This window comes from Pagrus major, chromosome 14, assembly GCF_040436345.1.
Source record: "Pagrus major chromosome 14, Pma_NU_1.0".
Classification (NCBI taxonomy): Eukaryota; Metazoa; Chordata; class Actinopteri; order Spariformes; family Sparidae; genus Pagrus; species Pagrus major.
Genome location: NC_133228.1, coordinates 6,562,764 through 6,588,279, shown reverse-complemented (window position 1 = coordinate 6,588,279; position 25,516 = coordinate 6,562,764). Strand labels below are relative to the sequence as shown.

The 25,516-nt window shown below is 39.0% G+C and overlaps 1 protein-coding gene across 4 annotated transcripts in view; it reads left to right on the top strand.

Moving 5' to 3' along the window:
- The window catches only part of osbpl8 (oxysterol binding protein-like 8), a 98,675-nt gene that overhangs the window by 32,174 nt on the left and 40,985 nt on the right, over positions 1-25,516 (top strand). For 3 of the 4 annotated variants that reach the window (XM_073480370.1, XM_073480368.1, XM_073480369.1), the window contains exons 3-4: positions 19,828-19,864; positions 21,528-21,698. In XM_073480370.1, coding sequence (XP_073336471.1) covers positions 19,828-19,864; positions 21,528-21,698 — 208 coding nt within the window. Of the gene's footprint in view, positions 1-3,819; positions 3,840-19,827; positions 19,865-21,527; positions 21,699-25,516 lie in introns of those variants that run through there. The other variant, XM_073480371.1, reaches the window with a different exon arrangement.

Here is a 25,516-nt window from a genome sequence, read left to right as displayed (position 1 = left end):
ATGGCTTCTGAGATTAGTTTTGTGCTCAAGTCATTTTGAGACAAGACTCTGTATAGTTCACAGCCTGCCATGCTGTTATCCTGTGTAACTCTGTGTACAATGACACAGCTAAAAAAGAAAGTTAAGTGATTGTGACCCCTGATGTGGGTGTGTGACTGTACAGGTTTGTGTTGGTATTTTAAAGTAAGGAAAGATTTAAGTCACCAAAGATTCTTCTTCTTTCAGGATGACTGAATAGCAGCATTTCCTCAAGACAAAATCATGTGAAACGAAATTAGTGTTAAGGGTTTTTGTGTTTCCGCCACAGTAACTACTGTAAATGGGTGCTTTGTTATTCCTTCTTCTTTGAGAAAACATTGTCAAAGTCACACACTGAATCACACTCAGCAGGAGGTTCTGGCCTGCAGCTGAGCTCTTTAGTCTAATTAAAATGGCCAGTGTTCCATTGCAAATGAGCTTTATATTTCTGAATGTGATGGATGCAATTTGTTTGTTAGGTTGATTGTGCTATATTCAGGCTCCTTGAAGGAACACTTGGCTTGTTTTACTTCCTTCGCCACCACAGTACAATGTGAGGAACAGGCCTTTTTCTGTCTAGCTGCAAATTATTTATCTCATCTAACCCCATGATGTGAATCATGATCTTCTCTATCAGCAGACTAAAAGTAGAGTGCTCCATGACAACTGTTCCTTTGTAGGCCTGTTAAGAAAAAAATAGAGAGACAGAGCATGTAGTTGTTTTTTCATGTGTATCACAATAGCTCTGTGACAGAACGTTTCCATAACCTCCAGAACATGAAACAGCAGCTTCAAAATACCTAAGAATAAACATTTTCTTCCATTATTGACAAAATGTACACCCTCTTGTCCAGCCCCACACACCTTCAGTTTCATAAAGCTCGATTAATTCACATCTAGTAGCTGCCTAATCCAAGTAGTCTAGCTATAGGATTCTGAAGATGTAGTAGTTATTGATGCCCCTTTAACACTAGCAGTGTGTTGATAAGCAAGTCCCTCTGTTGGTTGGCTCTCATGCTCATGCTATCAATGAGTGTTTTCAACATGGAAAATGGATAAATAATCATAGAAGAAGAATAGAAGAATGTCAGCTATCCTCTTTTAATTTAATATCTTAAATTCAATATACCAAATAAAAATGACATCATAATACACATCACCTGTATATTTATTTATTATATACCATACTTTTATTATAAGACATTTATTTTTTATTTTTTAGATCATTTCAAATGATTTATATTTACAGTTCAAGGGAAGGAATTTAATTTAAAGTCATGATGTTTCCAAAGTCAATCAGTCATCATGTTAAATAATCTAGATGTTGATATTGACCAAGGATTACAATTTTGCCCTAATCAATCAGCCCTACCCCAAATCATTTCTGCTGTAACATTGCTGGCTCAAAAAGACTGTGACAGTAACAAGAGTACATCTCAGTCCCTTTTTAGATTGAACATGTGTCATTTTAGTCATAGCTTATGTCTAAAATGAGTTTGCTTAATTGTTGGTGATGTCTTTTGCCAAAGAGGTTGATACAACTCTCACATCTCTCTGTCCCATACTACAGCCAGCAGCCGGTCAGCTTATCTTATCATTAAGGTTGTCACAATTTGTATTCTGAATCAAAAATCGATCAAAATGATCATTGAAATCAAAAGAAGCAAACAAAACAGTAACACTTGCAGACACTTAGTTTGTGTGTACAAAGATGATCAACAGAGTCTGACAGCTTCTAAGATGTTGGATCAAATTTTTTTGGGAACGATTTGAGAAACCAAACTTGAACTACAACCAAACTGAATTTCAATATTTTGTTGTTAATTGTTGAATCCCTGAAGGGTTGCATTGTTGTGGAACTGTCAATATTATTTCAACTAGACTAACCCTAACCTTCAGAAACCCACCTGGATGAAGTCAAGCTTATTTGACAGGTGTTAGGGCTTAAACCCAATGATCTGTTGGTCTTAACAGATCGAGATGCAATAGTCTCACAATGGCATAAAAGTCTCACAATGGCATAAAATCAAAAAAGTAAAATTGAATCATTGTTTTGGAGATAATGACACAGCTACTTGACATGAAGACTGTAAACAGGGGTAAACAGATGGCCTTGCTCTGTCCAGAGGTAACAAAATCCACCTATATACCTGTCGTTAACACGCTGTATCTTTTCAGTTTAATCCATACAAAAATCAAAATGTAAAGCAACATGCTGTGTTTCTACATGGGGGTTGTGTGCTCTACTAGTACTTGGCCAGGCCTAGTCTCTTCGTGGAGTATAGTCTGTTTGCTTGGCAACCTCATGCCGATGACAAGACTCCAGGAAATAGTCTGGCACATTAGTGTATTCCCAAAAGGAATACACTAATGTGCCAGACTATTTCTAACTATTCCATGAACTATTCCTTGAAAAATGTACATGGCAATGGACTCATGCACATGTCTACTAGCAAACAAAGATGTGTCAAAGCAGACGTTGACTTTGAAGGGACTTGCCAAGATAATTAGAAAACAATACTGGTGACATGTTCAGTTTTCACACTATCTTAAGTTTTTTCATTACATAATTATCCAGTGTTATCCAGTTTTAGATCATATTTCTTGCAAGCTGCTGACACATTTGGTGAGAACAGCAGGCTTCAGTCATGTAGTACCATTTCTTAGAGCAGCTACTGTTAAACCTAACCATCACCTGTCCTTTTCATCATCATGCAGAGTACTGACAGAAATGTTGAAGCACGAGTAAATGCAGCAGACCTCAGTTTAACCCTGCCTGAGGAGATTTAATGTGTTGTTGACGACATCAGGAGCGTTTGGATGAGTCGTGTTTCAAGATTATTTACTCTCATGGAAGAGGAAACTCAAATCAAATTGAATTCAGTGTACTGCTGCATCTGCAAATGACCTTTAGATAATGATAATGACAAACCTTTCAACATGTTTACATGTTCATGTGGTACATATGGCGTTGTATCTTTAAGTGGCCCCTGTTCTGTTGTGTGTGGAAAACATTTAAGCAGGTTAATGGAAACAGAAGCATAGGAGAATGCATTAAAGCTTACATTATTGGCCCATAATAAGGTCGCAGGGCGGCTGCGTTGTGCATGCGTCGTCCTCTGGGGTGATTTTCCATGATGGCTGGGGAGATTGGCTCTGTGGCTTTGGTTTATTGGTGCATGAGGGCCTCAGTCAACAAGAGCATGAGGAAGAGCCGTGTGGTTAGAGTAGCCTTGTGCTCGGGGGCGTACGCAGAGCTCTGACTTGCACTAATAACTGCTTCAATACACCAGATTCAGCCCTTTATGAACAACGACAGCCTACTTCCTTGTTTTGTGGTTGCGTGGTGTTTTGCTGGTTTGTGTGTCAGATGATGTTTGTCTGAAAAAGAGTGGTACTGTAGACAGAATGCCTGATAGGGGGTTCATAGAGAGAGAGAAGTAGCTGAAGGAAAAGATGGATGGATTGGAAAATAGCAAGAGGGAAATTATGAGTGCTTTGAGGACAGATAAAAGCTGAGGAAGAGTAAATATACCAGTGATGTGACAAAATTACAGAGTAGAAGAACAAGAAAGTTACTGAAAATGAGAAGAAGAAGAAGAGGAAAAAGAGGAAAAAGCACTTGAGAGAGAGAGGCATGAATTCTCTCGCATGCTCTTTCTCTCTGCCTTGTCTCCTCCCTTCAGTGTTTAGTGTGTGAGTGTGTGTGTGTGTGTGTGTGGGAGAGACGGGCTGAGCTCAGTGGCTCGTCGTACCAGGTTTAGTCTGACCAAGAAGCGGTAGCGACGACGGGCTCACCTCCCTCGATTGACTGGCACACGGTACGCATTTCCTCTCTTTCTGTAAGTGAACCTTAACACTGTCAAAACGGGAAACAGGAGTGGGCGGGTTAGACTGTCAGACTTAAGTTGAAGCTGATCATACTGTTGTGCATTTGAAGAATTTTGTTCTTCAATAAGATGTAGACATTTTCAAAAACCTGGAAATCAGTCATGTGATGCTGCCTTGAAAGTGAGTTTTTTTTTTCAGCTTTAGACGTGTCTTTGTGCTAAGGTTTCACACTTGGACACTGAGTCTACTGTGTTGTTTCCACTCCAGCCTGTTGTTTGCTCAGTATGTTGTCACTGAATGAAGGCCAGCACTCACTGCCACGCTTTGCTCAAGGTTTCATTTACAGCTAACACAGATCATGCTGCTTCTATTAGTGTGGTGGAGACCGTTGCATTGCTCAATATTCGTTGCTTCAGAGTTCTTCTTTAGAACTGAGCTGTGTGGACTGTTGCTATATGATAGCCAAAGCATTGATGTAATCGAGGCTCATGATAGAGAGAGGGGGGGTCTGTCTCTGGTTGCTTGTAAAAGAGGAAGGAGCAACACCGGGTACATTATAGAAACATGATAGCTCCTTTATACAATACTCTCATGTCCAATTTAAAAAGTAATACAATTAAATACAAAAAGAGACACAATGAAGTGCTTTTGTTTTCTGTCTGGCAATCACCTAAATTAACAGCAGAAGTGGCAATCAAGTTTCTTATTTGCTACCTAAATGTCTGACCATGTGCAAGGCTCATTTGAATGAGGACAAATTAACCAATTATCTATGGCTGGGATGCAGTTACGTAACAACAGTTTTCCAGGAATGGTTGTGTTTTTGTTTTTCACTTTTTCCCACAAAAGAAGCAGGAATCTTGGCTGCAGCACATGGGTGCAGGCAGCTGGGTTGGAGCGAGAGTAATCAGATTGATAGTACTAGCCTAGGCCTGCGTTCGTTCATTCTGAACAGCTGCTGGAGTTTAGCTTGATGTTAATTCTACAACATTACAGGGAAACATTTTTGAACATGCATTCAAATTTTATTTCACAGCCAACCACCAAAACACTTATGTATGTTTTCGTTTCATTATTCAGTCTTGTGTTCATGTTTTGAGTTGACACAATAAATCAACGCTGCAAAACCATTAAGTAAAAATACTCCATAATGTTAATCATATTAACTTTAACTGTTCCATACATTAACCTATACCAATGCATTACATTTTTTATGCTCATTATATTAAAATGTCTAAAAACAGTTGTGAACTAACATTTTCCCAAATGTTTTGAAAATGTTAATACCCAGAGAATCTACAAGTTTATTCAAGCTAATGGTGCGTTTCACATAGTTGCCTGTCACTATAAGTTCTGTGTTTGAGTGAGGAAGGAAGTCGGCAAACAAGACTAAACATGAAAACTCTTAGAGACATTACTTTGTCTATGAACATTTCTGCTTGAGTCATGTAGATAGATTTTGACCAGCAATAGTGGTTGCTTGATGTTGAACTCCCATGATCACACACTACTCAAAGAAGTACTTCACTGCTGGACAGGTAGCCCTTGCTTTGAACTGGGCTGTTTATGCAGCAGAAAGAAAGAAAAATAATTTTGAAATTGGAGCTAAATGAACAGCGGAAACAGAGAAAAATGGCTGTGGTATTCCCTTTTGCTCAGAAGGTAGAAAACCTACAACAACCAGAATGCACTGCGCTGCACCAGACCAATATACACTGACATACTGTGAGCTGGGTGGTGTTTGGTTTTGGCTCTATGCCTGATTTTAAACAGGAAACAGTAAAACGGCTGGCTGGTTACAAACAATATCATAATACAGCTAAATAATATGTTGTCTAAAACATTTCAGGCAAGAAATAGACCTATACAAAGAGACGCATTTGGCGTCATCTGTTGGATTTTTGCAGGCAAAGAGGTGGGGGGCTCCAGGTGCAGGCAAAATTGAGTTCAACATTGTGCATTTACATAAATTACCAGCATTGAAGTGATACAAAGACGGTTAAAAACGCAAAGTTCCCTTTTATGTTTCTTGTTTTGTATTGGTTGAGAGACCCATTAGCAGCAGAACATTCAGTGGAGTAAAAAGTACCATACTCTTCTATGAAGTATAGTGGAGTAGAAGTATAGAGCATAAGTATACCCAAGTTACAGCAATAGCAGACAAACACTCGCATTCACCAATATGCATGCAGCAGTTGATTTTCTGCTTCAGCTGATGATCTAATGTATACAGCCTTTTGTATCTATGCAATCATCGAGGATCTCCTTCTAGGAAACAGCATCAAATTCTGTCTCAAACCCTGATAAATGAACACGCAGAGATGTTGTTATGAGTCTGCATACAACACCTCAGCATAGACTCCTCAAAATGTAATGACATATATACAGTTTGAACCTTCAGCTGGACACTTCAGCTGTCTAAATCCCCCAACAAGGAAGAAATCCAGCTGTGATCAGCTGGTGGTTCCATTTCCTCATGCTCCAGCCAATCCCTGATGGTGGTATGAGGTTTGAATTTCAGATGGCTAACGGCCTCACTCACAGCTTTGCCACGCTGAGACCGGGCCAAATTGCGTACTGCACTGCCTTTGGTCAATGGATAGAACATTCTGTTAATATTATGAAGGCCAGCTCATTCCCACTTTGATTGCCCATACTAAAAATGTATTCACTGCACCACTGAAAAGTGCTTTCAATGAAAATAGTCACAAAATAGTATTCGACTTCATGATTCTGTAGTTAAAGCACTGTACCTAACCTGATTCCGCTCTCACTACCTTTGTAGATCTTCAGTTTACTACTGTCCTTCTACTTTAGAACATTTACCCCATTGTCTCCATGCTATCCCTGAGCCCGGAGCCCCCCCTGCAGTGATGGAACTGAGACTCCACTCTGTGAGGCACGTGGACCCACCCAGCCACCCCCCACCTCCCCTGTTTTGAAGGCTGCCGTGCTGAAATGCTACAGTCTAATGAAATGCTGTCTGCAGCCTGTGTGAGGTCCCCCTCCACACCTCCCCGCTCCTTCCTCATGAAAGATAAAACATGGACAAGACACAATTATACAAACTGCTGATCCTAAAACCAACAGGAATCCTTTTTCTAATCTACTTTCCTTCCCAGTCGCCTGCGAGGTGACATCATTAGGTTTTACACTAGCAATGGAGAGAGAGAGGATGAAAAGCAGAAATCCACAGGGATTGCTGCTGTTTGCTCTAGTGTCCGAATATGCCCTGCTGCTGAGAATTATCTCTTTATGGATTTCCTGTCAAGCTTTACAAGGATTTCGATTTCCTTTCTGTCCTCCTCCACACCATATCTCCAGGAAAAGTTAAATACTCGACATTTAATTGTAGCTCAGCACACACATTTTATAGTAAAAAAGCCTTTTAGTGCTGTAAGCTCTATGTTGTATTAAAAAAAGGTGGACTGGAACATAATGGACAGTATTTTTCAATACTAACAAGAAAAGGATACTTTAATTAAGTGAGCATTTATGACTATAAGTGAGCAAATGATGACCTGTAGTAAAAAGAAGAAGAGCCCGACTGATATATACATGTGTATATATACATTGGTATCAGCGTATATGTTGTCCGATTTATGCACAGATATTAAAACTTTACCGAATATAAAGCAGAAAAGGCTGCTTTGGGTAATGATTGATAATTTATAAATTCACACTGAAGTTTACTGTTTCAGTGCACTGATGTCATTTTGGACAATACATGTATTGTATAACTGTAAAATCTCCTGCCTCCATAACATACCAGTCTTGTCACAACTGTCTTGTCAACCACTTATCATTGCAAAGTGTATGTATGATTATATATTCTGTGTATAAAAGAATATCAGCCAGTGTATCAATATAATATTTTTTTACTGCCTTATCTTATTAGCTATTATCAGCATCTGCCTCAAAAGTCTAATATCGGTCAGGCCCCTAAAAAAGAAATATCGAAAATCCACTAATACACCACTTCATTCCTGATACAGACTTCTACACCTAATCTCACCGTATCTGCATACCAATACCAATTTGATACCACTGCTAACTTTGTTGCATTTAATATTTGTATAACGTTTCCTTATATAATATTTACAGAGTTCTACCCCATAACTTCCCAAGTGGAGAGGTTCATACACCATTTTTTTTTTTTTTTTTTCAATTTTGCATATTTAAATCCTATTGTTTGAGAACAGAGGTTATCAAACTGTGAGGTACGCCTCCCCCAAGGCGGCACAGGATAGCTGACGGGGCGAGGCACAAAGGAAGAGACAAAAGGCAAAGACACTGCGGGTAAATTGCAAACAAGAACTGCTAATGGATAATTCAGCATACTTTTAAAGCCCCCCTCTAGTCAGTTTCTCTTCCTGTCTAACTGTCAACATTCCTCCTCAAACAGAGAATGGGGCGTGGTTATAGTCATACGTAGCCATAACAGTTGCAACCAGACTGATGTTCTAGCAAGATCAACATCACTAGCATGGATTAGCGATAGCATTGATATTAACCCGGACGAGCAGCATGAATATTAGCAGGGATAGTGATAGCTGTCACTCAAACAGAAGTTCTTCTTGTGTGTTGAGGAGCTGCGAGTTTCTTCATGGGCAAAATGTAACCTGTACTGTACATTTACTGCCACTAGACAACTTCACCTTGAAACTTTGCCTCTGCTCCGGGGGCTAACACCACTCTGCTCTGAAGAAAGTCACCATAGATATTTCTCCTTCCCTTGCTTGACCACTCACACACTATGCACTGCCCTGTTTCTTAAAGGAGTCACACTGCTTTTATAACCCCCTATTGGAGAATGACATATGACAGACTCTACTCTAGTCATATGTCATTATTCTGTATTAGCAACATTCGAAATTTTGTGACTTTGAGCACAAAATTAAGTTATTTGTCAAAAAATATTTGGGGAACAGTGTGGCTCATCAGCATTGCCAGGAAATGACTTATCCTATCAATCTGTCAAAATGTAACAAATATAGGCTACGAAATAGGGGTTAAGTTGTAATCCAGAGCTAACTAACTGACTCCATGGCAACATTAAACTTTCTGTTTACATCCCCCAAAGGCCCAAATTAAAGTGACTATAGCTCCAAAACTTAGAGCAGATTATCCCCCATATAGAATTAAGAGCCCAGAGTTTCAAACCTTGAACACCTGCTGTTACAGCTGCACAATTCATCTGGATTTTACTGAATATATTTCCTCATGAACTCACCCACATCTGGCTGATACCTGAATTCCTTCCTATGGCCAGTGTCGGGTAAGGTACCAATCATCTGCCTCACTGCAACCCTAATTGAAGATGCTTTTTCCTTTAGCATCTATCAGCTGCTGTATCAATCTGTTCCTACTTGGAAGGCAGCAGATTAATACAGGGACTGACATAACACATTTTCAGTGCAGTAGGCTAATTAGCAGGAGCATTTTTTGGGCTCACTGTCAGGCAGCACCACGGTCAGGCTCCTCAGCGTTCACACCTGTTCCCCAGCACACTGCTGATAAGCTCCATTGACTCTACCAACTTTTGGATTTTAGGAAATGTGGTATCTGTAATTTCTCACCTTCTCTGCATCTGCCTATTTGCTTATTGTTTTTCTATGCATTTGACACACACACACACACACACACACACACACACACACACACACACACTTGAAAACATAAAAAACCCTGAACACTTATAGGCTGCTCATTCTGACACATTTAGCTTCTACTTTCCTGCCTACTTTACAAATAAATGGATACCCTGGGTCTCATATTCTCGGTGACTAGTCTTTACTACCTTGGCTCAGGTCTCACTCCGGACAGTATCTTGGCCAACAGAGTTAACTCTGCCCACGCTCTCCTGGCCCATATGAACGCACATTTTATTTACGGTGAGTGCTGTACTTCCACTCCAGCTCTAAATCAGCCACCATATGGGCTGCTCCCAGTATCGACACCTCATATAGTGGCTCCCTTTGGCCATAGACCCACCTCGTGCTGACAGATGTGTCAGTTCTTTGATGGATAAAACAACTCTGACACTACCGCATGCTGGCTTGGATTTAGTGTTTTCACACTCAGCTAGCGCTGAAGAGGAGGATAGTCAGGGAGTTGGTGGACTGTCAACTATGGCACGGCAGTCTGGTGAACAGTATAGGAAATGACTGCTAAATGTATTTTGCAAGGATGAGATATGCAGCATCCTCAATGTTTTTCTATTCAATTTTTGTATGCGGCTCCTTTTTCCCTAATGAATACAATTTGTTTTTTGTTTTTTTCTGGATTTATGACTTTGAGCTTTCTGTTGCAATCCTGGAAACTCACTTTACTGTAAATTACAATGCAAATGGAATGTAATTAGACCAAATTGAGTTCCATTTCTTTATGCTGTGTTCATCTTGTAATTGTCCCGCTCAGTTGTCTTTGTATCCTTTAAACAATACCTTCTGTAGTTTATTTTATAAAAAATGAATTGCATCACTGCTAATCAACAAATCCAAACTTTAACTCAAGTAGAACAATCTCCATAACCTTTCAGCATGGAGTGCTTTATATCCACTCGTGTCTTGTAAATGGATAGCATTGGTGCTTTATGTGGCAGGATTGACTTTGGAGAGAGTGCCGAACCACATAAGTAATTTATCTGACCATTTGACAAACCTCGATGAGCGCAGCCACTTGAAAAAGTCTGAACAAGCTAGATTGATCACCTTTACGCTGCCCTTGCCTGTATACTTGGCGTCTCAAGTGTATTTGCACAGCAACAAATGTGTCTTGTGTGACATTTTGATTGAGAAGGTAGCAGTTGAAGTAATTTACTAGTGGTTGTACTAGTGCCTCCTTTGCATTGATGCATTTAAACTGAAGAAGTGAGAGGAGGTAAAACTTTAAGTGATTGTTTATATTAGTGTCAAAATGTTTTGTTTGTTTTTGCCTGACGAACATTGGCTGGTTTAAATGAAGACACGCACTATTAGGGATGCAACGGTAGAGTTTTCCCACAGTTCGGTATGCATCACAGTTTTTGGGCCACGGTAACGGTACGGTTTCGATATCTTAATATAAAACTACTCACACTAGCAAAGGCAATATTGCATGTAAAAATAATTAAAAGCAGATATAGTCAAACCACAAACCTTATTATAAAAATTTAACACTTATCTTAATTGCCTTCTATAAAAAACATATGCAGTATCCAATCAAGTTAAACAGCAAACATTATTGTAGTTTTGTATTGTATTGTATTGTTTGCCTTTATGTATTGAACCTAACAGGGTGTATTGAACGGTTCGATAAAATATTGAATATTGTTGCATCCCTACGCACTGTATACTTTCACTGAGTCATCATTATGGCTTGTAGTGAAATTATTTCATGCAGGACAAAAGACAGACTAAATTCACATTGTTTTCATGACCCTGCCTCTTAGAGAACTGGTTCATTCAGTAAATTTGATTGCTGCTTATGAGATGAGCATCTGGGCAAACTGTCTTGATCAGGACATGCCTAGAAGACTGCTTGTATCAGGTTGCTTAATTAAGGCGGACACAGAGCGAGCACAGAGAATTAAATAAGATGCCATCATGTGCTGTGGTTTTCCTTGAAACTATTAAATCAGTTGTACTTAGTTTGCTGTGGGTTTTGGTACAAAACACGACTTCACACAATTTTGTGTGAAGTAAATGTTCAGAATATGAACAAATTCAAGCTCTTGGAAATAGTCCAAACACAGTAGATTGATTTTTCCTCTGATACTGCTGCTAATGTATACCATTCATGCACACATTGCAACAGATGTATCCCAGTAATTAGCTTCAGAAATAACAAAGCTCTTAGCCAGGCTTTATAAACACCACTGATTAATCCAGTGTCACAACAGCTGTTGTGAGAAACTTCATTATAGTGTGTGGTAGGCGGAAGACTTTCCCATTAACCTAAATGGGTGTTCATTCTCTCCCAGGGCACAACCTCAATAACAATACAATAACAAGTCACCATTTTACAGTAACATGTTGAGCAGTGAATCAACATTGGTGTCAAGAACAACTATTGAAGTTTGAGGGGTTCAAAGGCTTTTTTGTGACACAGTATAAAATGTGTTCTCATTGATGTCTGGTTGGGAATTGGGTTTTAGCTGCAACAACAAGGGGGGGCTTGGAAAAATATGAATATTAGAGATGAATATCACATTAGCTACAACGAATAGTCCCTTCTTGACTGTAAATGAATGTAATCTAATCTTATATATGACATGAACAATGGGTCAAATGATGACTCCGCTGTTCATAGTGAAAAATCCACAGAGAATTATCAGAGACAAGTTCCCCTTAAGCGTTTTAGTGTCTTTCAGATCAGTGTTTTGGTTTTCCACCTTTCAGGTGTAGTGTTTTGTTTCACTCTCAGCATCTCATTAGCTCAGATAAACCCACCATAAAGAATGTGTCCAGTGTAATATAGTGTATAGTATAGTGGACCGTTTAGCTGAAGAGTCAGATATTGTTCTCTAAGATACTGTTTGCTAACATGCTAGCTGCATCAGCTTTATAAGCAATGATATGGTAATTTAGTCAGGTTTAAAGCAGCACAAACTTACATATTTATGTAAAGAATAACATCACATTAAAGCTGTTTTTGTTATTAAAGTTAAGAGAGATTTTGGAGCGACTTGATCGACAGCTCACTGCACCACCATCATCATAACACCAAATGAGCTAATATCTTTTGAAAGAATGTTGATTAATCCTCCAGTAGAGTTCAGAGACTTGGAGAATGTATGACAAGGATCACTGAAACTGTTGTGGATGATCGTGGAACAACACCTTACCTTGACACAGTTGGGTTTTCATCTAATTTGTTACCCATCTGTGTGTACAGCAGCACTACAGTATGAAGAGTATACAATTACAGAGTGGAACTAGGAATACATGATTCATATTTTCCTTCTTTTATAAAACTATAACTAATTAAATGCTAATGTTCGTAACCACACAGGCACTGGATTTCTAAGAATACTGTCTCAGTGTTAGCTCAACAAATACTAGTGATGACTCAGCTGTTCAGCAGTCTGTCACCTAGAAATATGTTGCTCTCTTTCTCTTTGAGTTTCTTTCATTGTTCATAATATCTAATATTTAATCTTTATACATGACAAAATGTATTCATGAACTCTACGACAGCTTATGCATAGACCATGGTGGATGAATTGTTAGAACCCATATTTTTTTTGTTTCGTAGCTTGAATACACAGGACAGCCCATTCAGTATTAGACCAGCATTAAGGTTTTGCCTCCATGACTCTGTGTTTTCATTCTTAGCTGAATGAATGGCAAAAGGTGCCCTTCAGATATAAAAAAAGGAAGGAAAAGCTGCTGTTGTTATCTCTTCTTTCCCTGCTACTAAAAAGAAACTGGGTCAGGATTCTGCTTCGAGTGATGTTTAAACATTATGTAATATGTCATGGCATTTTATCCTGTGCAAGCACTCTTCATCTTTTCAGGGGCTGAGAGAAAGTGCTGAGTTTAAGGCACAGAAGCTTTGAAGGAGATTGGGGTAATTTCGTGCTGTTTTGTTAGTGTGTGTTTTAGTATTAGAATCAAACTTATGATCTGATGATCTATAAATAGGTGTGTGTAATAATGTGTCAGTTTTGTAGTGATTACTCTACAGTTTGGCTGTGGATTTATAAATGAGACTTAATGATGAATCCTTAATATACCATAGCAAATTTGTGTAGGTGGGAGTTGGGGATGCAAGGCAGACAGCATATGTAAGTATCAAAATTAACATGGAAATAAAATATCACTTAAAGCAAAGCTGTTGAACGAATGTATGAATGAATTTGTTATGAAATACGAATTAGCAAGGTTTTACACCTGGAAGCTACTCTGTATAACAGTGAACTCACTTATTATTAATGGGATCAGTGAATTCACACATGGGGGTGACGTACAAATTGATGTACAAATTTACACCACTCACCATTCGCAGGCTGTCTTGAGAGTGCTGACCTTAAAGGGAGCTGGGGAGTCCAAAATGGAGGAAGCTATAACTTACAGTAGCTGCGCCGCCCATCTTATTTTATTTATCTGTCTCTGTCAGAGTATAACCTGCTCCACAAAAGAAGAATGTTTTTTAGACAGATAGAAGACAGGTAATGGTATAAACATGTCTTTTTAATATTTTAAATTCACTGGAGGAAATTACCGTCCCATTAGCGACCAGCAACTAGCAAGCAGTTAGCATGCTCGTTAGCCCAGGGAGCTTTTTTCCCCTCCTCATAAAATCTCTTAATTGAATAAAATGATTAGTTATCCTCAGACGTAAATGCTTGGGGTCAGTACACAGCACAGTACGAAAAAAACAAAGTAAAGCTTGGAGAGCTGTTGTGACCAGCGTTAGCATGCTCCCAGCTGGCTACTATGTTAGTGGTTCACTAACAGCAAAGGTAGGACAAAATGGCCATAAAAAATCATGATAAAAGCACAGATATTGAAAGCAAGATTGCAATTTGTACAGGTAGGATAAAAAAATATCTAAAGTGGCCCACAAAATCAGAAATGGAGAAAATACTGCTTTTACACCATTACTCCTCTCTCTGCTTTTGCTTTATGTTTCTGCTTCAGACAGAAGTTGAAATATTTCAGTTCAGTTTAGTTCAGAGCATCTCCTCCACTGTCCTTGTCATCTCATCGACACAGCAGGCTGCAGAATTTGGTCTGAAAGCCAGATAAAAGGCAGACAAAAATCCCCCAAACTCAGACAACAAAGTGCCACCTTGTCTTAAAATACAGCGTTTCCTATTTTCCTCTGAAAGTGAACTCGATAGCCACCCCACACCTTGAGATGATGACAGTGGTCTGTTTGTACTTTACCTTGTTAATCCAGGGAAGGTCGTCTGACGTGCATGCAATGATACACATTAGACTCATTCTCACCTCAAACAAAATCTGAATAATGCTGTGACACTGACCTGTTCTGAGCCAGAGAGGTGATGCAATAATTACAAGCTTAAATTAATACATCTGCAGTCAAGGTCGAATTCATAGGCCTTAAATTGCATTTCTATTATGTCCTGTCCTCCATGTCAGAACAGACTACTTTGGGATCTAAATGTGTGAGCTGTCTTCCTGAGTCTATTTGCTTTGAGTCATCCTCTGTCTGACTTCACCCTTATCAAACACAGCAGGCTGAGTGTTGCTCACCGTCCTGTATTGCAGCAATACCTGGCAGCCTGTTTTCTCTATTTTCAGTTGTTGACACCACTTCTACATACATGCATATCTGTGATCATGTTCGCTCACATCCTGATGTCATTGATTGCTTAACTCCTCCGGTTTATCAAACATCTGCTGTCTGGTTTACACTTACATGGAAACTGGCTCTACTTGCAAATGCTGCTGTCTAAAAAATACATGTGGTATTGAGCAGCTCATAAATGGAGATGTACAGTAGATAGATTTTGTTAAAAGGTAAAACACGATTGCCAGCTGTCATCTTTCCCAGTCTGTGTAATCAGACCTGCTCTGTGCGAGTGCCACTTTACAAGTCACAAAGTACAGCTTCAAAAGAGCCTTTTTGACTCCTAATGTAGGGATAAGTGGTGGTATTATACGTTTTAATATAACATTGGTGAAAAAATATTGCTTTTATACATCCGGATTGATAAAAATGTTTGTGTAATGTCACATTTTCCATTTAACACTAGATCTCCCTGTAAATGCAAGTGAATCATTTCTCAAGGGTGCATTTAAACCAGTTTAATCAAATAAATATGATGATTGAATTCTACACTGTAAAACATTGCAAGCTGGTTCAGCTTAAAAACAGAAAAGTTCACTGAATTTGAGAAGTTACGTTCATTCAACACCTTTTAATCACACCAACAAATGACACATTTTGATCAGTTTCCCAGTTACAGTCTACAGTCTTACCGTCTTAAGTTCAGTTCTTCATTTAGCTTGAAGACCTTACAGCTTTGGCTGCTCCTGCGTAATTGCAAAGACTTTATGGGAGGCTACACTCATTATATTAGGTAAATTAAAAGTTTATTGGAGTGGGGACTAAATTGGACTCATGGTTGGCATTTTTTTATTACTGTCAGAGGAAACAATCATGACTTGTTTAAAAGACACATAGTGAGTTTCCATGATGTAATATGTTTCTTTAGGAAAATTAATTTGAGTGTAGAGAACACCCAGTAGTATAGTCATTCAGATTATCATTTCAATCTGTAATTTATAAAACCTATACATTTGCTAGCAAGTTTTCAATCTAAATGTTGATTAAATATGTATCTGATACATTGGACGGCAGTAGCCTTCTAAGTTCAGCCTACCTTATTTTTCACAAGCTGATTTCAAACTATAAACTTGATTAGTGAAATGTTGCAACAGTATGAGATTTCTCAGAAAATATCATGGTTTCATGTCTAATGTTTTACAGTATTACACAGATACTATTATTATTATCATTTATAATGACCCTTAAAGGAATGAAAACAAGGTTTTTTTGGTCGAACAAACACTGTATTACATCAAATGAATTTAAAACACTTTCTTATCTTAATATTATGTCCCGACAGCGTGAAACTTTATATAAATGCGGTATAATTAAATTCCGTAGATAAGCAATTGTACACGGCACAATAACAACTTTCATACTGCGGTACACAGTGAAATATATTATATATTAATGCAACCCTGGAGACGATATGGAATGTGACTGCTGGAATGTATGTGATCTACTACACATGACTACCACATTGTCTTTTCTCCTTCAGTCTGTCATTGTAATTGCAACAGTATATTTGCCCTTGTATTCACTGTAACCTGGTCTGTAACCACATTTTCATTCATTCAGTTAGCTACTGTGTGCTAAGACTTTGGCTGTTAAATGACTAGTTGGGGAAGGTGGGAGTGATTCAAAGTTCATTTCTGATTATATCGAAAACATTACCAACCATTTTTAGAACATTCTCATTATACATAAAATAACTCTTTTTTCTTGGACATGTCGGCAGGGGTTGAATGTGTCAATTTAAGCAGAAAGGTCCCCTTTGATTGGTCTGTCAGGATTCAGACCTACCCCTCCACCCCTACAGTCGAGTCACCCACCAGCCTCTACAGCTTGATTGTCAATTTATAGTCAGGAAAGCTTTTCAAATGCTAATATAGGCCTGCCACATGTAGTGATCCAACTGTGCCTCTCATTACACTGCTCCAATAAAACTCTTCTCAGGCTGCCTGTCACAATGCATATTTTTTATTAGTGACACTTTGATATTATTCACAGCCCTTCACTTTGTCTTCCTGTCAGTCCTCCCCACACCCACGCACTCATCTGCATAATTAATCAACACTTATCATCAGGTGAGGCTATTATAAAGATTATCAACCCCGGGTTGTCCGCTTGTCCAACAAAGACTATGATGAAAGACTAATTGATGTGAATCCCTAGACTATCTAGGAATCCCTCCAGTCACAAATTCGTCTAACCTCCTTGTCCCGGTCACTGTAAGTCACTGTTTTGCAACCCAGAGGGAGTGGCCAAAGTGTAACTCTGCCCTCCCACTGTGAGAAAATGTGCTGAGCCAAGATTAAATTAGAAAACTACTGTGTTGATGCCTCTCCACAAAGCTTTGTTAATTGACCTGTGACGCTCAGTGACAGTTTCCTAATCCCTTTGCCTTATTGTTGTAAGCAGCTCTTAGTGTTTAGTGTTTAGTGTCTATCTTCTCAGACAGAAGCTCTAAAGTTTCTAACCAATCAGAACCTAGCAATTTGATTTCCCCTACCTGATTAACCAAGCAATATCCAATCAGTGGCATTGTTTTATTTGTCTCTCTCCTTGCTGAGCTGCCTTTGGTTGTGTTTCGTCTGCCTGGAGATTAGGGCAATCCGGCGTTGTTCCAGGTATGACTGTGACGTCACTTAAACACGCCATCCGCTGCAGCTGTACAGATTGCCATCATGTGATAATTAGGGTCTCGCGAAATGGGCAGTTCAACGCAAACCTTAATGAGCGCCACATGTCCTCTCGAGGATGGAGAAATTAGGACTGTTCTGAGAGTTAATTGTGAATGTGACTGAGCTGGACCGGTGTGGTTACTGCTTGAAGGACAGAGGAATGCCTTGGAGAGCAACGTGATTGGATTCTTTTTTTCGGCCAGCTGTTGAGTGCGTCTGCCCTCTGCTGTGCGCGGGAACAGGTGTGTGGGCCCAGGGCTCGACATCTGGCCAAGAAGAGCTCCTATTGCTGCTCTGAGTTGGACTTAATACATTTTTAATATTCACTGTGCTTATACCTCTTTAAATTGGAGCGATGTAAACTGTAAATGGAAATGTATACTATTAATACATGTAATAATGGACTTTTAGTGCCAACAAAATGGATATGTTAAAACAGGAGACAACTGAATTATGTAACGAAATTTGGTAGGCGCACACAATATTAAATGATAAAAATTATGTATTTAAAATTGATATAGTCAGCCCCCATTGATTTATTGATTCTAAATTTAATGACTTTGAAATTCAATGGTTGTCGCTTTTTTAAATTCATTGATTTAAGAAATTCAAAATATAATAAAAACATAATCAGTAATTCATCAATGACTCTTTGGTCATGATTAAACTAGATATGAAACAGTGTGTTGATAAATTGATTTGTCAATGAACAGAATACTAATCTGCAAGACATTTATGGTTCCAGATGATGCAGGGAGTTTATGGTTTTGAATGAGCAACTATTGAATGTATTGTAATGAAACTTTGTACACACAATAATGCCACCCTCGGGATGAATCATAACTTGTGACCGCTTCATTTCGCGTTTTAAATTTGTCAAATCCTTAGGTTAATTACCAAATATCTGCATAAATAACATGACATTCCCATAAGTCTTAATGGTATGGGATTTTGATGTTGGGTTTGCAAATTAGCAAATGTCAGCATGCCAGCACACCAAACTAAATTGTTTAAAATAGTAAACATTATACCTGCTACTGTAAACATCAGCACTGATGCAGCTGTGGCTCAGGAGGTAGAGCAGGTCTGCCATTACTAATCAGAAGGACAGTGGTCAAATCCCGGGATCCAACAGCTGCATGTCGAATTATCCTTGGGCAAGATACTGAACCCCAAATTGCTCCTAATGGCTTCTTCATTGGTGTGTGAGTGTGTTAATGGTTGAGTGTGTGTGAATGGCTGAGCTTGGAAAGAGTCTTGTATGCTTCTCTTATTTTGAAAAGTTAAAGACTAAATGATTAATTGAAAAAAACATTCATCAATAATGAAAATAATATGTAGTAAAGTAAACACTAAAAAATCCTGCATTTGAATCTGCTGATACAGTCATCATCCATCTCATAATAAAAGCACATATATTTTAGTGTTGCTTTAGTTATTATAGATGGATGCAGAAGAAATTGTCATATCAGTCAAAATGTCAGCATTTGCCATTATAAACTAGAACGTGTGTGTGTGTGTGTGTGTGTAGTGTGCTAATGTGGTAATGTCAGTTCATTCAATCCTCCTGCATTACCCAATACCCATCTTACCCCTGCCATTGCTCCGATCTGTTGCCAGTCATGTGTCAACTTGTGTTCGTGTTAACATTTTGGTTAAACTAATGTCTGTTTTTTCTTTTGTTTTCTGTCTCTTGTCTCCTCTTTTGTTTTTATTCGTTGTCGTCCTGTGTGGCTGCGGCTTCTCCCACTGCTGCTGCTGTTGCTGATGCTGCCCACTGTCGCCCCATCCTGCTGCACGCAAACCTACCACTGCCAACATCTGGTCAACATCACATGGTGGACACCCCTCTTCCCCTGTCCCTCCTTTAATCTTTATCCAAAATCTCTGACACACTTTTTCAATCCCTCTCGCTCTCTGCTCCTTGTTCTCTCTGTGTTCCCCAACTATCACTATGTTCTCTTCCCTCTTGTACTTTTCTTTTTCTGTCTCCACCCTTTTCCCCTGCTAGCACCATGCAGAGTTGAGAGAGCATCATGCCACCTCCGGTAAGCCAGCGACCTTTCAGAGGAAGGGCTAAGGGCAGTGCATGCAGCCAGGGGAAGGGCCAGGGCTGGTATTTAGGGGTTGATAGAATATAAGGGGGTGTGTGTGTGTTTCAAATAGGGCTAAAAACTAATAGTAATGCACCCATTTTCTGTGACAAATGTTCTTTTAACAATGTTTTCAATAGTATTGTGTACTTAAACTGTTCTTGGGTTCCTAACAGTTGATTTAATTGCTCTGCTAGCACCTTTGTTTATCCAGCAAAGGTCCACCCTCATTAATAAACCATTAACTGCAGTTTGTCATAGAGCAGAATTTGCATAAAGTGTTGTTGACATTCATTGTGCTTAGGGCTTTCCTTGTACTTGTAGGTTTCTCAAGTTGTAGAGGCTACTTGTTTGTAGCTTTATGCTTACTTAAAAACAACCCTAGTACCTTCTCATGAGAAGTCTGTTTTTACAACCTGGTTTCTCTTTTGCTCTTAGAATCAAACCTTTAAACTCTGCTGTGCCATGTGTGAGTTAACAGTGCAATTGGGAAAGTGTGTCACCATGTATAGGACCTATATGTTGCTAGCTGTTTCTGTCTCTGTGGTTCTGTATCCACTGCTGTCCTCTTTGCTACTGTCACCTGTCTGGTGTCTGTAGGGAAAGCGTGTCAGTACATATATATGTGGTGTACCCATACCCATGAGAGCATACACACATGTACACAGCTGCATCCGTGGCTGCTGAACACACAGTGCTGTCTGATAGGGTAGACAAGCGCTGACATCACTGGATTATGATCTGGATTATGTAGTATCTTTGTAATCACATGTGTTTGTGTGTGTGGGCATAACCTGCAACCTGTTGTGTGACTCGAGGATGCATCCCAATTGAGAGCTTAGAGGCTAACTAATTTACTATGTTAAAACAATGATCACACCACCTAATGAATTTTAATTTAACCCACAATTAATTTGCTTTTCAGGAAGATTTACAAATCTGTCTAAATCTATTCATGAACAGCTTTGATAGGGCTTTTGTGTAGTACTTTTATCGTTAAATGCACAGTTTGTAATATCTGCCCCTGAGGTTCTCCCAATCAAAAAGATAAAAAGAAGAAGAAAAGAAAAAAATAGTTTGATGATGTCATGAAGTAGCATGAGGTAATGGGAGTTATTGTCTTTGTTACATGCAAATAATTGCAAAATCTGCTCTCAGTTCACTGTTGTTGATTTCATACGTAAATGTAAGCTTTATTGAGATTTATATGGTGCTATTAAGAGGAGTGTCAAAGATATAGAAAGATATAACTCGTGTTTTAATTTTAAACATTTATTTTGGTTGGTTGGCAAGGCAGGCTCCCATTGCCCAGGAATAACCTGCCTGCTTGCTTCATTACAGCAAGCGGTCAGGTTACTGACCAGGTAAACAAGGTGGAGTGATAAGGGACAAGGGCACATATTGAAGTTATCAGCACGCATGAAACACATCTTTTCCAATCATATGACATAGATGAAAACAAATGTTATGTAAGTACTCAAATTGTGTTATGAAACAGAAGGCTGTACCTAATGAGGGCTGTCTGTACTCTAATCAGAAGTAAGATGGCAACATGTCTGTCATGTCCTTTTTCCTCTCTCCTCCCCCCGGCTACCTCCCTCTTTCTGTCTGTCTGTAGCTGTCGTAGTGTGCGGTGATGACACCGTCCTTCTGACCCCAGGCAGGATGAGCCAGCGCCAGGTGAAGGAACGGGACAAGGAGAGGGAGAAGGAGGCAGGCCTCCAAACACCCAACAGGGAGCACGTCGCCACCCCCTCCACCCTCAGCCCGGGGGTCAGCTACAGCCACGGTAAGATACAGACTTCTTTTGCACTCTACGGTTGACTGCACTGGTTCCCAACCTGGGGAGCCTGACTCCACTAAGGGTCGCTCAAGCTTCATGGGGGTCATGAGGCCTGAGGTTAATGAAAACTTTTTCTGAACATATACAGAACAGTAGGCTTGTATTTCTGCATTTCATTCATTTCTATGAAGAAAACTAAATGAAATTGTTATTTTTAAAGTTGAGATTATAATTTAAGATATAAACTACATAGAAATCTCACAGGATTAGGGCACGTTGAATACCTGAAAACAAGTTTAAACAAAAAAAGAGCTCATAGAACCATGGCTGGGCGGCAGGGAGAAGAAAACACTGAATTTGTCAAAAATAAAGAAGCCAAGTCAAGATCTCAAGTATTTGTAATTGTTCTAAAAAAAAATCCTAAAAATTTACACAAACTTCCTGCAGTTATTGCATTCATTATTTGGGTTAATTGTACAATTTATGTTCTGTTCTGTATTTAATATAATATGAACTTTCCCTAAGCTTTATTATTCAGTCAGTGGGTCTCATTTAGTCAATAATGGAAAAGTGGTCCCTTAAGAAATAAAAAAGGTGGGAACCATTGGTTTACCATGTACAGGCAAGGTCTGAGTTAAGATATCTGACTTGAACTTGTAACACGTTCAGGTTTGGTTTGTACAGTACTACGTTGAGCTCCATGATTTATTTGCAGATGAAAACATACTCACAGCTCATACCTTTTTCCGAAACGACTTGTATCATATATCTGCCATTTCATAATAAATAAATTATGTTATAAAATTAGCTTTTTATGACTTGCACTTTATGACCACATTCAGGTTCGGGAAGATGTGTTCTTTGGGCATTTATGTACTTTATCTATAAAGAAAGCTAGCCCTTACTCATCATTAGAGATGGATCTGTTTTTTTTTTTATTTCCCTGTTTTGTAGGTAAACGTTACCATATTTAACATATTTTTTGGATTTACTCAGTTAAATTTCTATTCACTGTTTCTGCAAGCTCAGTATGTCTTCCATGTTCACCTGTGATCATAGTAAATTGAGCTTAATGCATTTTTTACATACATACAATAACATACCATACTCAGCATCTCTTAGTTCTGCTTTGTAACAACTACTTTTCTAATTCACAAATATTATTAGCAGATTCTATTTTGCCCTCCTTTCTGTGTTAAGCCGATGCTAATTAAATTCAACACTTCCTGCCGACATTTCTCATTAAAGTGAAACTATCTTTTAAATGAATCAAGAAAGAACTTTAAAGAAATTCATTCTGTTACAAATGAAAAGTTAAACTCATAAATAATTAAACACACTCTTGCTCAGTTCAGTACAGTCAGTGGTTTTGTTGCTACAGTCTTACTTGGTTTGGTATGACCAGCAGCTTATGGAGGCTAATGTTTGCTATTGTTAGCAAGCTGGCTACTGACATTGCAGAGTCAGTTAGTTGACTTCCTGACTCTTCTCTTCTTGTGCTACTTTTACAACTACATTTTAACATCTACTGTTATGTAATAATTGCCAATAGCTGCCAAAATCTCCATTGATCTGTTTTATGAATCCCTTTACATTTTCTGGTAATACTGTTTCATGTGATGTTGCAGGAATGTCCTGATAGAATATTAATTGGTTTCTGAATGGTCAGGGCAGCTGTCTCGTAACAGAAAGGTCACAGACTGGATCAGCAGTCAACAGCCACGTATCGCACTGAGCATGCCACTAAACTGACCTGCTCAGTAAATGTATGATAAGAACAACACACCTAAAATGTAAACATAATATAACAAAGACCCAAAAACACACTTACTGACTGTATGCACCACTGAACTGAACACAGATCTACCTACATCCTGAGCCGCTTACCTCTTATAATCCTGCTTTCTTTGTCTTTCAGTTTTTCGAGATTTAAGATAACACTTTAAGACAATTAAAAGCATGCTGGAGACACTGGACATTTCTAGCCCCAGGACAGCTGTCACTGTTATGTTTAGCCTTTACCTTTCCCAGACACTCCCGGTGGAGGAAAGGTAAGGTAAAGGCTAAACATAACAGCTCATATGACTCACATTCACTCGATGAGTAGTTCTCAACCTGCCTGTGTGCTGGTGCGCTGTCATAAACTATCAGGTTTATATCTTCTCTTTTTGTGCTGCTGTTGTCATTCTCTGATATTGAGGTCATACACCACAGCTTCAATAGGTTCATTGTAGCTGTGGTGTATGACCTTCAAAGCCAAAACAAATAGGCCTAGATGTAAATCAGGAGGTAGAGGTGTACTTTGTGGAACATCATAAATACCAGACCAGGTTAGCGGCCTGGTTCTCAGTGTCTTTATGTTGCTCAGCAAAAGCCTTTTACCCTCCACCTTTTAGCTCTGTCTTTTCAAGAGTTCATCTCTCTGGCTGTGTGGTTGGAAAGCAACTCACTTTGATTTACTGACTCTCATTTTGGTCATACTACGGTTAATCCCCAGACACAGATTAGGAACAGATCAAATAGAGGATGTATAACTGTCCAGAAATGAGCTCAAGGCTAGATTTGACTGGGGTCTTACATCACCCCTCAGACTGCCTGTATCTTGTTCTTGTGTTACAGCGCCATCCTGTGGATTCTCTGCTGTGGTTAGAGAATCGTATTTGTTTTGACCCGAGATGTATTGAGTAAGGTTTTGTAATATGACAGCATGGTGAGAATGGGGATTTATCTTTCACAAGAGAAAATTCAGATTCCTGTGATGGGAAGGACAAGAGGCTTATTGAGCACTTGCTATAACCAAGTGGATTAGGTTACAATTTGGCTGCTGTTAGGCTGATAGCAGTTTCCAGTTTAATAGTCACAGGTCACTTATGAAAGAGGGATTTGAAGCTCTGACTGCATGTCTGTGCTGCTGGATTTGATGAACAACAGGTGTGTTGAAGATTTGCACTTTCACTGCTTCAAATCTAAAACTGCGAATACATGGCCTGATAACAGTGTATCATTTCAAACATGTGACTCATCAGTGCTCAAATGTTGCTATTAGATTTGAATGTGTAACTTGTGGTACACATTTGGGACACTCTAGTATTCTATTATTTATTATCACAACAAGAGGGCTGCAAGCCTACTTCCTACCACTAGATGGAGTAAGCATAACAAAGGAATGAATGCAATGAATACACATAATATATATATCCATGAGTTTATGCATATAAAAAAAAAACAATTTACATTTAGTCCATATCACTCATGTTACACACTTAGAATTGTAATATGTGTGTACCTACAACAACATCAGCATTCACTTGTGATACCTTCTATAAAAGCTTTTTCTGCTGAACTGCTTTCCAGCTTCTAGGCATATCTTGCATCAGACTTCTGCCTGTGTGTGTTAGTTATTCATCACGAATAAGACATGTCTTAATGCGCTGTATGCAGACGTAGTAGTTGAAGACCATCAGTGTAATGAAACCAAAAAAACAGTCTTTATTCCTGGGCACATAGTTTCCTGATAGTGTGTTCTGTAAGCCAGATACAGCAGCAGCAAACCTACAAGCATACGTGCCTATCGTCTACTCAGTAAGACAGCATGAAAGCTTTTTTTTTTCTGACCCTCGACTTCTGCAGCCCAAAATGGGTATCCATGGCAACTGGATTTACTTCTGCTAGCCCTTGGTCTTGCGTCAGACTGATGACGGTGTATGCCTTCATTTGTCTTTCTTGACCACTATTTAAAATCAAGTCATGTTTCTCTTAGTTTGAAGGCTGCATCCACCTGACGGAGATGTGAAATGTGGGGTTCAGTAAGCCGTAGGTGATGG